The sequence below is a fragment of the Sorex fumeus genome, unplaced genomic scaffold, assembly GCF_029834395.1.
Source record: "Sorex fumeus unplaced genomic scaffold, SorFum_2.1 ptg000072l, whole genome shotgun sequence".
Classification (NCBI taxonomy): Eukaryota; Metazoa; Chordata; class Mammalia; order Eulipotyphla; family Soricidae; genus Sorex; species Sorex fumeus.
Window position 1 is genome coordinate 66,241,244 of NW_026606129.1, and position 13,267 is coordinate 66,254,510.

At 39.9% G+C, this 13,267-nt stretch overlaps 1 protein-coding gene across 1 annotated transcript in view; it reads right to left on the minus strand.

Moving 5' to 3' along the window:
* The window catches only part of ADAMTS9 (ADAM metallopeptidase with thrombospondin type 1 motif 9), a 179,780-nt gene that overhangs the window by 128,442 nt on the left and 38,071 nt on the right, over positions 1 to 13,267 (minus strand). The window contains exons 9-12 of the mRNA XM_056129367.1: positions 9,995 to 10,141; positions 7,816 to 7,957; positions 5,974 to 6,078; positions 1,299 to 1,444 (exon numbers count right to left, since the gene is read on the minus strand). Coding sequence (XP_055985342.1) covers positions 1,299 to 1,444; positions 5,974 to 6,078; positions 7,816 to 7,957; positions 9,995 to 10,141 — 540 coding nt within the window. The remainder of the gene's footprint in view (positions 1 to 1,298; positions 1,445 to 5,973; positions 6,079 to 7,815; positions 7,958 to 9,994; positions 10,142 to 13,267) is intronic.

The following is a 13,267-nucleotide window of genomic DNA, read 5'->3' on the forward strand; positions in this document are numbered from 1 at the left end:
TTCCTACCTGTGAACAACAGTAGTTAAGTGAGCCTCCACTGCTCTGCAAAAGCAACCTTATGGCATTATATCACTCCCTTAGCTACTTTACTAGCTTGTTTCTCTCTACAATTAAGTCTGTAAACGTTTCTGTAGGCTGCAAAAAAATCACTGAATACTTTTGGGTGAAATAATGGCACATAATCCCAAAGCATCTGGCTCTTAAAAACTGTTGTTGGGCCAGAAGAATCTCAAAGGACCAGAATGCATTTCCTGCATGCATGGAGCCCTGAGGATTTTCCCTAGAACCACATGGCTTCCAGAACATGCTGCCGGGTGTAGCATATACTGGGGATGCCAAAACAAAGAACAAATGGTCATTGGCTTATACATGTGAAAACTCTTCTTAATCTGTAAAGTCTTCTTGGATACGCCTATCTAAATAGGATCAATGGCAATAATACCACATATTACTTTCTAATCCTTTATACTTAATACATCTTAGAGTCATGAAAAATTGGATGTCATACCTGGTAATGGAAGATAAGAATCATTTAATCTGCTTATAATTAGCCTTCACAATAAACGAGTGTACCAAGAAAGATGCTGGGGGGAAAAAAACTGACTTTATTTGGACATGTAAATCTTAATAAGGTTAGGTAGGTAAAGACAGTTATGATCACATAATGAGAATTATCCTCCAAAGCCAGATATTCCCAATCTGCAAACTGTCAGGTTGTGGGAGGGGGGCCTTCGATGTTTTACCCATGCAACAATTAGAAGAATTTGGAAATAAATCCTGACTTGGGGCTCCAAGGTTCCTTAACATCTGCTAATGCAGCTGTGGGAGTCTGTATGCCTTTTAAAGCACTGAAGTAGCTAACGGGACAGGATGTGATTATCTATAAATTGGGGAGAAATATCCAATTTTTGTTTCCTTATGAAGTTTTTTACTAAATAAACTTAATTATTTACGTACGATTGCAAGCCCAAGAGGGAGCGAGTTAAACCTGTCAAAATTGGGGAAGGGACTAACCAATAAGAAAACATTAACTGTTCTGCAGATAAAACTTACACAATAATGAGTCAACAGGGGGAAAATTAATAATAATGCAGAGAGAAAGTGATTAGGCAAGAAACAGGGCTACCATTGGTCTTGACTGCCCTGAGTGAATGTCTAATATTTTCAATGTGGAAAGAGATCTTTATCTGCCTCTAGACAAATAACTACCAAAATTACTACAGAGGAACAGCAGTAACAGCAGAACATTCCTGCTGGCCTAATAATAATAATAATAGCGAAACATTCTAGGACTTACTCTGGTCTGTTGCACTCTCGAACAGCTGTTTTGATGCCCCCTCCACATGTTCTTGAGCAGATGCCAAAGTTGCTCCAACTTCCCCAGGACCCATCAATCATAGGGACCTCTGGTTCTTTGGGAACACAAAACCCAAACTTGCAGTGCTGTGTTTAATAAGGGGAACAGGAATAAGAGCTTAGTTCTTGAGACACTGTCAGCCCTGTTATCCAAAAATACATTCTACATTCATTTATTACCATGTTCGGTTGTAAATACTGTAATTTCATCACCTATGTGAATCAAAGAAACTGTCAGAATCCTGATCTTGTACTTATTGATGACAGCTGTGTCTTCATTTATAGCTTGTCTGAGTAACACTGACCAATGAATGCTTGACTACAGACTGTCAGGTGATGCCAAAGGCCAGCTTTGAAGTACTCAATTACTTGGAAAATGAGGAGTGGAAATGGACAAACCATTTGCAGTCAGTACCAAAGTGAGTTATTGTAGTTACTATTGCGTAGTGAGTCTCCATTAACAAGGCCTCGAGATGTTGTGAGCTTGGCAAAATATAATGCTTTATTGCCTCCCATGGATTTAAAGACCCCAGTGTAATTCAGAGAGAGAGAGAGAGAGAGAGAGAGAGAGAAGTAAGTTACCCGATTTCTATAAGACCAGTCCACCAAATCACACAGGGTGAGACAAAAACAAGATGGACACATTTCAGAAAGCCCTAAACTTCACTGCTTTTTTTCTTACTCATGGTTTCAGATTCTCCAGCTTGGCACAGGCAGCAGGCTAGTAGTGTTTAAAACAAAATGCAACAAAATAAACTCAGCGGGACAAGGGGGTTGAGAAACCCATTTGAGCCCTCTGCCATTGTTGGGGAGTGAGTCTCTGACACAAAGCCGAGGTCACTGAGTGCTGGACAAAGCTGAGAGGCGGCAGGAGGGTGACGCCCCGCCGCTTGCTCAGATCTCTGAAGCGGAGCTGGTGGTTGCTGCGAGGCCACAGTGATTTATCTACCGGGAGGAGGCAGGCCCGGAGAGAGGGGCCGCAAGGCAGGAGGAGGGGCGTGTTTGGGGAAAGTGAACAAATGCCAGGTGAAGGTTTCTGTTGGAACGGCTGGACTCACAATCGGCTCTGCTGGACTCACTCTTCAAAGTGTACACTTAAGCTTTAATCTGCAATTATCCTTTTGGACTCTGTATCTAAAGATGCGTCCCCTTTCCCTCTGCTGTCTAGCTAAGGCTCTTAAAAAGTTCTGCACCCAAAGAATACAAACCCACTCCATACCCGGCAAGTATGACTTGGAGCGCAGGTGACCTCATCACTCCCTCTAGTTTTATTTTTGTTTGGGGGCCGCCACACCTGGCAGTGCTCAAGGACTTATTTCTGGCTCGGTGCTCAGGGATCACTCCTAGCAGGGCTCAACGTACCATATATGGTGCTGGGGACTGAAGTTGGCAAAGCAAGCTACCTTACCTGTGGTACTACCATCCTGCTGAGCTTACACTGCATTGCTTTTATAGAAATCCAGATATTTTTGGTGATATGCATGCAAACAAATCAATGAACAGAGAAGCAGCTTGATGTAGTGTAGAGCAGTGCTGCTCAATTTGGGGGCACATAGTTATACCAAATAAGTATATTACTGATAATCGCAAATAAGTGTATTTTAAAACATTTCTTTTTGATTTATGGAGTCACATTTTAAAATGAAGCACATTTTACGTAGCTAAAGCACGATTATTCAGTTTAAGAGGTAAGGTGAGCCACACACATACAATTAAAAAATTCCAGCCACAGGACTAGAGAGAGAGTACATCAAGTAGGGCATTGACCATTAGCCTTGCACGTGGCCAACCTGGGTTCAATCCCTGACCTCCTGTATGATTCCCCGAGCACTGCCAGAGTAATTCCTGAGTATAGAGCCAGGAGTAATCCCTGCACCTGACTGGATATGGCACCAAAGCAGCAACAACCAAAAGGTTCTAGCCACACTAAAAGTAGAGAAAAGAAAAATAAAAATAACTAGATTTTTCTCAAAGTATGTAAAATATAACTTTTCTATATTAAAATAAAATGTATATAATGAAATGAGTTTTTGACCTTTCATTTTCATATTAGGTGTCCAATCAAAACATATTATGTATTTTCACTTGAACAATCTTAATTTGGACTGACATTGCAAAGTGCTCATTGTACACCTGGGACTAGGAGCTTCCAAGTTGGGTATCACAGTGACAGGTGATCAGACTGGTGAATCATCCTTATTACTGTGGATGAGTCACCAAACTCTGCTTCCCCAACTAAAATTGGGAACCAACCTGTCAAATTTGTCTTGAAATTAACACAAGAAACTGTAGCTAACACACCTAGTAGCACAAATGTTTGCAATGATCATGGAGAATATTACACAGCACTTAATATTTGTCAGTTCTAAGCACTACAAGTCTATCTCCGTTTACTTAATCCTCACTACACACCATTTCTACAGAAAATAAAAATCTCTGCATTAACAGAGAGCTGGATGTAAGATATACGTATGAGAGAGAGCTTAGACTGAAAATCAGGCCACCAAACTCAAGGGGATACTCTCAACAGCGATGCACTCTGACTCTGAGCAACTGGGAATAAGCTTTAAAAAGAATCATTCTTCCCTTCATCCTGGTAACAGAATCTATGTTTCTCCAGACCCCCCATATTAACAGAAGTGGCCAAAGAGAAGTGAGAAGAATTTAGAGTCAGATTGCGGGGAAGATCTCTGTCTCCCTTTTTTTCCTTACCCTTTAACTTCATTCTGCCTAGAATTTATATTCTCAGGCAGAAGTATAAATGGCTGGAGCTGAAGCAGCGACTTTGTAACTCTGAGGATGATATCTATTTCTTTATGTTCACGAAACAGAAAGAAATTAGGACCCTGAGTCTCGCATGATTGTGTAAGTTATCATAATAGTTTTATAACCTATAACTTTTGGCCTAATTTTTGTAATTTCAGAAAAGGAGCCAGTTTTCTCATACTACATAACTGAATCTGACCAGAACTGAATTCCTAATTAAGGGTGGTTATAACTAATGTTCAAAATCGGCCTGTAAATCAGCCTGACAGAAATATGTATTATAAATTCTACAAAATAAAGGAAATTTCTATAATTCTATGCACTCCTTGCTACTCCATGCCAATAGAATCACTGACACGTGTTCAAAGGAGAGAATTAAAATTCAGAAGGACAGGGGAAAGGTCTGAAAGAAAGATGCAGTATAATTTATTGCATTATAAAAAAAAGTATTTAGTGACCACAAGTGCCTGAGCCAAAATACAGATGTTTATCCCCTAAAAATGTCCCAAATCATTTAAGTGATATTTTACCATAATGCACCTTTTTAAAGAACTAGGAAGAGGGACTTGGGTCAATTTTGTTCTAAAAAGACCTAAAACAAAACAAAACCTCATACTTAAAAAAAAGGGTTAAAATGAAAATGTTAATGGAGTAATTAAGAGAATGGAGAAAATAAAGAGATTAAAGAGATAGAAGCGAGCCACTTATCAAAAGAACATTGTGTCAGTAGCCCCAGACAGATTAATGCTGAGGAAACAATGCAAAGAGAAGAAAAAGGATGTGGATATAACCTAGCAGCAAGGAAATAAAAATTTCCTATGAAAAAAAGGCGTATTACTGCCAATTCTATGAAAACAAAACAAAATACAAAGAATTTCTAAGCCGACATGCCCACCATCTTTGGCATTTGTAAAATGCATAAAAACTCTTCAGTGGAATAAACACACATCTTTTAAATTTATCCACATCTTTTAAAAAGCTGTTAGACTTGGCCACTTTACCAAAACACAGCTAAAAATGTACCTATCATTTTCTTTGCATAGTTGGTTGCTTCTCTATATTCAAGTATGACCCTATATGCTCTGAAAGCTCTTGCTCTTGCTAAACACAAGAGGAAAATCTTTCGAAAACTCTCCCAATTTTCTCCTTTTCTCAGGTATAAAATTACCATTTAATCACTTATCTTATGCTTCTGTTACACAAACAGAAGATAAGGGGAAAAGTCCCACAACAATGATCTCCTCAAGATTTTTTTGTCCATGTTCTAGGATTGACTGGATTTAATTTGAATTTGCATTTGGTACCTCATTTGTGACAATCTTACTTATTGAAAGATACTTCATACTACTGAGAATTTTTTGTTGTGATATTTTTCCCAGCAATCACATATTTTAGGAATAGAGCTAGTGAGTGAATGCAATTGTCTAAGAACCACAAGGCAAGATAAGAGATTTTACTTGGTGTAATTTTCAAGATTTATTTTAAGAAATTTGATTGCTAGGCTAATTCAAGGTAATAAACCAAGTCTTTAGCTAGATTTACATAGGATACATTATGTGATCAAATAAGTTTTCATGATTTTCAATAGCAAAGCTTAATATCCCACATTAGAAAAGTATTATGCATATTGAAACATACTGCTTTTTTTTTTTTACTGAAATCTTCAGGCTTTTATAGATTCAGGATGGGCTGCCTCTCCCCATCTTCCCATACTTCTGGAAGCCCTGGCAGTTAGGCCAACATAATGCATTTTCTTATGTTCTAAATATACTGTATTTGTGATCGAGCCTTGAGTCAAAATCTTGCCCATTCCTAGCCCCACAAAGAAAAACTGATAAGACATGACTTGCCTTTCCAGGCTCACACTCCGTCCCATCTGCCCAGGGAGTGTGCTGAGTCCGGCAACCTTTGAGAGCTCCATCCACGTTGTTGCACCAGAGTCGTCTACACTGCATCTGCTCAATTCAATGGAAGGACAATTCAGTGATGGTATGATTAGAAATGCAATGATTGCCTTCAAATAATGTGCCAGCATTGCAGGAGATGTTAGAGAAAGGTCTTCCCTCCTGCTAGAAAAACACTCTATCATGAGGAATACAGAAAGCATACATTTCTATGTCTGGTAGGACTTGAAATGGTATTAAAGAAGAACTATGCATCTGAAGTATACGTGATGTCATCTGGTCCTTGGTAATACTTTCCTACATTCCAGATGAAGATACTGAGGCTCAGAAGAGTAAGAAGAATGCTTATGATCACAGTGAAGTTGTGTGATTTGAGTTTAAGCTTGTGATAAACTTTGATTACCAAATAAGCTTGAGTTATGTTGTGATTAGCTGTTATAGAGATTAGATTTAGCCTGAGATCAAGTACCAGTACCCATCCCTCCACCAGTGCCCATTCTCCATCACCAATAATCCCAGTAGCCCTCCCACCCCCCAACTCACCCCCTCACCCCACCCCACCTCTGTGGCAGGGCATTCCCTTTTGCTCTCTCTTTCCTTTAGGGTGTTGTAGTTTGCAATAGAGGTATTGAGTAGCCATTGTTTTATAATTTTTTTTCTAAAAATAATTTTTATCCTGTTGCTTTAACTTTTAAATATGTGAAGAGCATGTTTCTAGGTGCAGTTTATTTTTAATTGTTGCATAATATTCCCCTAAGCAGAAACACTACAATTTGCTTACCCTTTTCTATTGTAAGGTATTTTGGTTACTCCTAGTCTATAAGAATACACAAAAAACACAAATATATGTGATCATGAATAAATTTTACTCAAAATGAGATATTTCTACAGTCATTATACGAACTGATTTATCAGGCTATCTCTGATAAATCAGAATATCCCCATCAGAATAAAAAACAACCAAAAGGATAGAATGAGTTATTCCCAAAGAAGCAGTTTTCCTCAGCTGCAATCTGAGAGTCACTGGATTAACCCCTTCGTTCAAATATCCACAAAGCACACAAAATATCATATAATCACTAATGAAGCTACTACCAAAAATAAAAGCCTCAGTGTGCAAACAGCAGCATTTCTCAACTGGTGGCCATATAATCTCCTGTTGGACCCCGGGATAGTCCAGTGGGATGGGGGGAAGGATGGGGATAATCATAGGTGAAAATGGCATTAGTGGGGGTCCAACGTTAGGGGACCTACTTGATGTACTGGGGTACGTGGACATAGGAAAAAACACTAGATTGGAAGGGGACCATAGCCGAACCAATTTTGAAAAGAAACATTGTGTTATAGGACACAGACTGGGCTAGTTTAAGCACGGAAACAGATTTGTCTTGTGAACAACCTTTAATTCTTCTAGAAGAATCCCTATAGAAAGGTCACCTGGATCAATGCAAAGGATGAAAAAGACAAGGAAAAAGATGAAAACTTTGCCATCGCCTGCTCTAAAATCTTGCCATCTCTGAGCTCACTTTCTCAGCGATAAAATGAGAATGACAAAGGTTTCTCCCTTTCAAGCCACCAAGACGGTGAACTAGATAGTATAGACAAAGCAACATCTGACACTAAGCATTATTATTATTAATCACCTTCATCAACACTACTATTATAATTCATCACCCACAGATCATCCTCATCCTTTCCAAGAAAGCTAGTGAGAGCCAACGGAAAAGTAAGAACCAAATGAAGACTAGAATCAATATATAAGGGTGGAAATAGTTCCCAAACACTTACCATATATGGGCACACCTGAGAACCTGGTCCAAATATTAATTCACATTGTTTGTTCACACTGTAGAGAACTCCTGGGAGTTGGGGAGGTAAAATATAGGGTCTGGATTCAGGTTCATTAAGCAAACACTCGCCATAACCAGTGCTGTGGAAATCAGGAAGATACAGAGGCTGAGAGCAATAGACGGTAAGGGGCTATTAAAGGTTCCCCTTGAAAGTGAAGGCATCCCACCATTTTAATGATTGAGAGGTTCCCTCTTAAATATTTTAAAATTTTATCCAATATTAAGTAAAGAAACTGAAGTTAATTTTTTTGGTATGTCCTTGTTTGTAAATCCACTCACGAAACTAGAAAACGTGAATCTGGTCCAGAATTTATCACACATGTAGGAGATACTTTTATGCTTATTTTTGTTACATTCTCCTATAGACTGGAAGCTTCTTAGAGGCAAGAACAGTGTCCTTTTCATCTAAGCTTAAGGCCCTATTCATAATAACAGATTTTAGTAAATGTTTGCTGAGTAAGTGAGAATATCAATGACTGGCAAAAAATGCCTTAGACTATCCAGCTGAAAAGAAAAATATAGAAGGCCTGGAAAGATAGTACAGCGGGTAGGATACTGTCTTCCATGCAGCTGACCTGGGTCAACCCCTGGTACCCTCTAGGGTCCTCCAAGCCCATCAGGAATGATTCTTGACATAGAGCCAGGATTAAGCCCTGGGCTTAGCCAAGGTATGGTCCCCAAACAAAAATAAACAAATAACTAAATAGACAAAGAAAAAAAAAGAATAGAAACCTTTTGTTCTTTGATTTTTTTGCAAGTACCTCTCTGAAAATTTTAAACCCTATGAGTTCTGAGAAATAAAGCCCTTCTTCTACGTGGTTGAAGAAATATACACCAAGGGACCTTGGAGCAATCACTTAACCTTTCACATATCTGTGAGAGAAGAGCAATAGATCTGTGACATAGGGATATGTATAAGGTAAGTGAATCTTTGAGCAGCTTGGCAGGAATCTTAAAAAATAAAGCAAGATAAGAAAAGAGAGAGAAAAAGATAATGAATGGAATGAGAGGGATAAGGGTAAAAGGAATTGGTGAGGGAGGAGAGAGAAGAGGAAAGAGAGAAGGGTAAAAGGAAGGAGTATTCTTAATTGACCAAAGTTCAATGGGATTCAATGCCAACTTTCATCCACCCATAAAACCTTCTTTCAGACCATCTCACTAAGCTATCCTTTCAAAGCAAAAATATAAAAGGAAAACTGGGGGCCAAAGAGATATTATAGGGGTAGGGCTCTTGTCTAGCATGCGATCCAGGTTCAATCCCTGGCACCACATAGCATCTCTGGAGCTCTGCAGAAATGAGCCCTGAAAGCAGAGCCAGGAGTAAACTCTGAGCACTGCTGGGTGTGACTCAAAAGCAAAAAACACTTTAAAAAAGAAAGAAAAGACAAATTGGGGTCAGAGAGCATACAGGGTTTTAGGAGTTTTCTTTACTTGCAGTCAGCATTGCATATGGTTTTTAAGTACCCCTGAGCACAAAGTCAAGAAAAAGCCCTGAGCACTCCTGGGTGAGGTCCCAATTCTTCTTCCCACCCCCACAAAAAAAATTACAAAGAAAAAGACCTGTATCTCTAGCTTTTATTACAGAGTCATATTCATGTCTCTGCCCTCAGGGGAGATTCATTCCCAGTGGATAAAATCTAGAGAGATTCTGTAACTTTACTAAGAATGTAAAGTAAAGTAAAGTAAAGGCCCTCCCGTTGATCATCGATTTGCTCGAGCGGGCCCAGTAACATCTCCATTGGAGACTTTGTTGTTACTGTGTCTGGCATATCGAATACTCTCGGTAGCTTGCCGGGCTCTCCGAGAGGGGCAGAGGAATCGAACTCGGGTCGGCCATGTTGGCTGCGTGCAAGGCAGACACCCTACCCGCTGTGCTATCGCTCCATTTTACCATAGTCCTTTAGAGCCCCAACTTTTCTTCCCCCCATCCCCCAGCTCAACCTATAAGCATTGAAAATCTGGCAAAGGTATCTTATACATAAATGTCAGAGAGTTTTATTCCTCCTCCAAAGAGTACAAAAATAACATGTCAAAAGGAATGCCTGACTATATTTTCTTTTCCACAATTCACTACACACACACCAGAAGTCTGTGCTGAAAGCAAGTTCAATACTCACTCTAAAAATTCAGTGATATACTTTCGACTACACTTTGACCACATCCAGGGGTTGGTGTAGAAGTTCAGTGTTGGAGCCATTACATGCTGAGGACTCTTTACTCCTTCTTCTTTGCATTTATTGTTGTCATCATGAGGCATGTTAAAACTAGACGAAAGAGAAAATAACAAGAATGTCACTAAGCACCAAGGGACCAAACATCTGTATACTAGCAGAAAAATCAACTACTGCTTCATGGGAAAGACCTCAAATCCTGGTGAGTAGGACAAAACTGAAGTGATGAGGTGTAGCACTGCACTGTATCACTGTCCTCACATTGTTCATCGATTTGCTCGAGTGGGCACCAGTAATGTCTCACAACAAATTGTGAGACTTGTTGTTACGGTTTTTGGCATATCGAATACATCATGGGGAGCTTGCAGCTTGTCAGGCTTTGCCATGCAGGCAAGATACTTTCGGTAGCTTGCCAGGCTCTCCAAGGGGGCGGAGGAATCGAACCCAGGTCGGCTGCGCGCAAGGCAAACACCCTACCCGCTGTGCTATCGCTCCAGCCTGATGAGGTGAAAAGGGTGGGGTGGGGGGGAACACCATAAAAATTGTCATCCAATTTAGTACAAAGTACCTTTCAATGCATGAAAAAATGGGCCGTTATTTGGTTTGAGAACATATTTTGGAATTGCAGAGGCTCTCAACATGCTGTGGTTGGTGCTAGAATACAGCAGTTCAAGTTCATAATAAGATGTCAAAGTCCAATTTATAGAGTTAAGAATTTGGCAGGTTGTGATAATGTAGCAGATATAAAGTCACTCAAGTGTCAAAAACCCGATGCTGAAAATTTTCTAGCAAGAGACTATGAGTCTGGCCATTGTCTTCTTTTTTGGGTCAGGATGACAGCCGATAAAACCAAATATGTATATCATTATGAAGGGAGGTAAATTTATTCCCAATAAAGCCCATTAAAGCAGGCTATCAACATGGAAACAGATGATAATTCAAGTGGCTTAACCAAAAGATGCAAATAGTCTCAGACTTCAAGCTAGTGCCAATGAATTCATGCTGACTTCCTAAAAAGTTGGGAGAAAGGTATTCTTAATACAGGTTCTGCAATGTAGTGCCAGAGTCTTCCGGGGTCTGTGAGAGAATCCAGAAGTATTAGCACATACCTGCCATTTTTGGCTTAACCAGAGGATCATGGGGATAAAAAGTAAGAAGAAACATCTTTTAATCTATACCTCAGGCCCACATGCCACCTTCTCAGCTCAGGTGATTATTCATCATGTAAAAAGCTTAGAGGGGCAATTCTATGACTTTTACCAATCACAAAATTGATAAATATGATTAATTTAGAATTCAGGGAAGAAATCCTTTCACCAGATCATCTAGAAGCATGAAAATGAATCAGTCAAATATAAGTAGACCTGTTTTATATAGAAAGATAAGGTAGATAAAATCCTGTAAAATTCATACCATTAACTCCTCTGGATTTTTTCTTTAAAAACATGATCCCTCAATTTCTAGATAAAAATTATAAGGTGGAAAGACTCAAACTCTCTTGATTGAATTCAGTAGTAGTTCTAAATGTTTGAGTCCTTTTTCTTTAGAAACATTCCCCATTTTTGTTCTTAAGTATATTAACACTTATATTTACAAATCTAAGTAAAGCACTCAAATCATATTTCTTTCTTCATTAGGTAAAGGACTTATTATTTATTCCTGAAACCCATCAGTACCTCATACAAGCCAGTTTATTTCATCATGTAATCAGACAACTTTCTCTGGAACAAGAATAGCTAACACAATGAATATTACCCTACTCTTCATGAACAAATTTTCATCTCTGATTTAATGATCTAATGGAATTTATTAGACCACATGAAAAACAAATTCCCCAAAAGCTTATGTTTAAATAATTTTGACATTATTAAGGTAAAGTAAATAAAGGCCCTCCCATTGATCATCGATTTGCTCGAGCGGGCCCAGTAACGTCTCCATTGGAGACTTTGTTGTTACTGTGTTTGGCATATCGAATACGTCGCGGGGAGCTTGCCAGGCTCTGCCGTGCGGGCGAGATACTCTCGGTAGCTTGCCGGGCTCTCCGAGAGGGGCGGAGGAATCGAACTCGGGTCGGCCATGTTGGCTGCGTGCAAGGCAAACGCCCTACCGCTGTGCTATCGCTCCTATTAAGGTACATATATTAGGTAATTTCTTTTATGCAAAACAAGTCAGATCCTTTATTTTAATGCTATTGAGTCTATAGCTCCAAGCAAAACTAGGCTAGAAACATTTTCTTTGAAATTGCGTGGCTATGAAACTCTATTTCCCCCATAATTCATTTATTTTCTATTTAGTTTTGGAGACCTTATTTTATGGAAACTGGTGGCAGAAATAGTAACTTTTAAACTGTGTTCTAAGAAGGTGATATGTTTCACAAATATGTTTTAGATTCCAATGGACAGAGAGTAGTGAGACTAAAAAAGAATACAATTGCCTTAGTGAAAGCTTTGCTCCTTTATTCTCTAAGTATTGTGCACCTGACAATATTTCTTTGGGGGAAAGACAGGAGTATGCTAATGTGTGTTTTTAAATGTACCTATTATATGTTGAATTGAATTAGAACTACTTTTATATATCTTGCTTAATGATCAGTATAGTTCTTCCATGTCTGTGTGCCCTGAAGCTGAGTGAAACTGCAGAAGCTCCATTTTTTCAGACACAGGTTTCTCCACAGGGATTCAGTCTCTGCAACTTTCTTCCAGGACTTGTTCACTTTGGAAACCTGTAGCAAGCTGAATACATCCAGAAAGGAGAAGATTCTCAACAACGGCACCTCAGGCAACTGGATCTCCATGTTACACAGCCTGAATCCACCTCCTGCCCCTGCGCCTGACTGTCCTCGCTCGCTGGGACCCCTTGGAGGGGAGCGGGTTGAGCTTTCCTCCCCGCCCCGACCAGGGCTCCGGCAGCCGAAGACCTCCAGGCCCAGCCACCACCATGCTGAGACCACTCTCCGCACACATGAAGGTACTGGCAGAGGGACAAAGTCACACAGGTTCCAGGGCCGAGATCTCCAAGCCTACTCGGATCGGGGCTGAGCATCCTCCACCCAGATCCTCCAAATTCCAGTAGGCGGGGGTCACACCCACCAACTGGCCCCCTGGCGCCATCAATGGCCAAGACTCAGAGACTATAAAAACCAGCTCCCGGAACCGCGCAGCCGCATTTGAGGCTGTGCGACATCTTTTTTATGACATCTTATCTCATTCCTACTTTGGA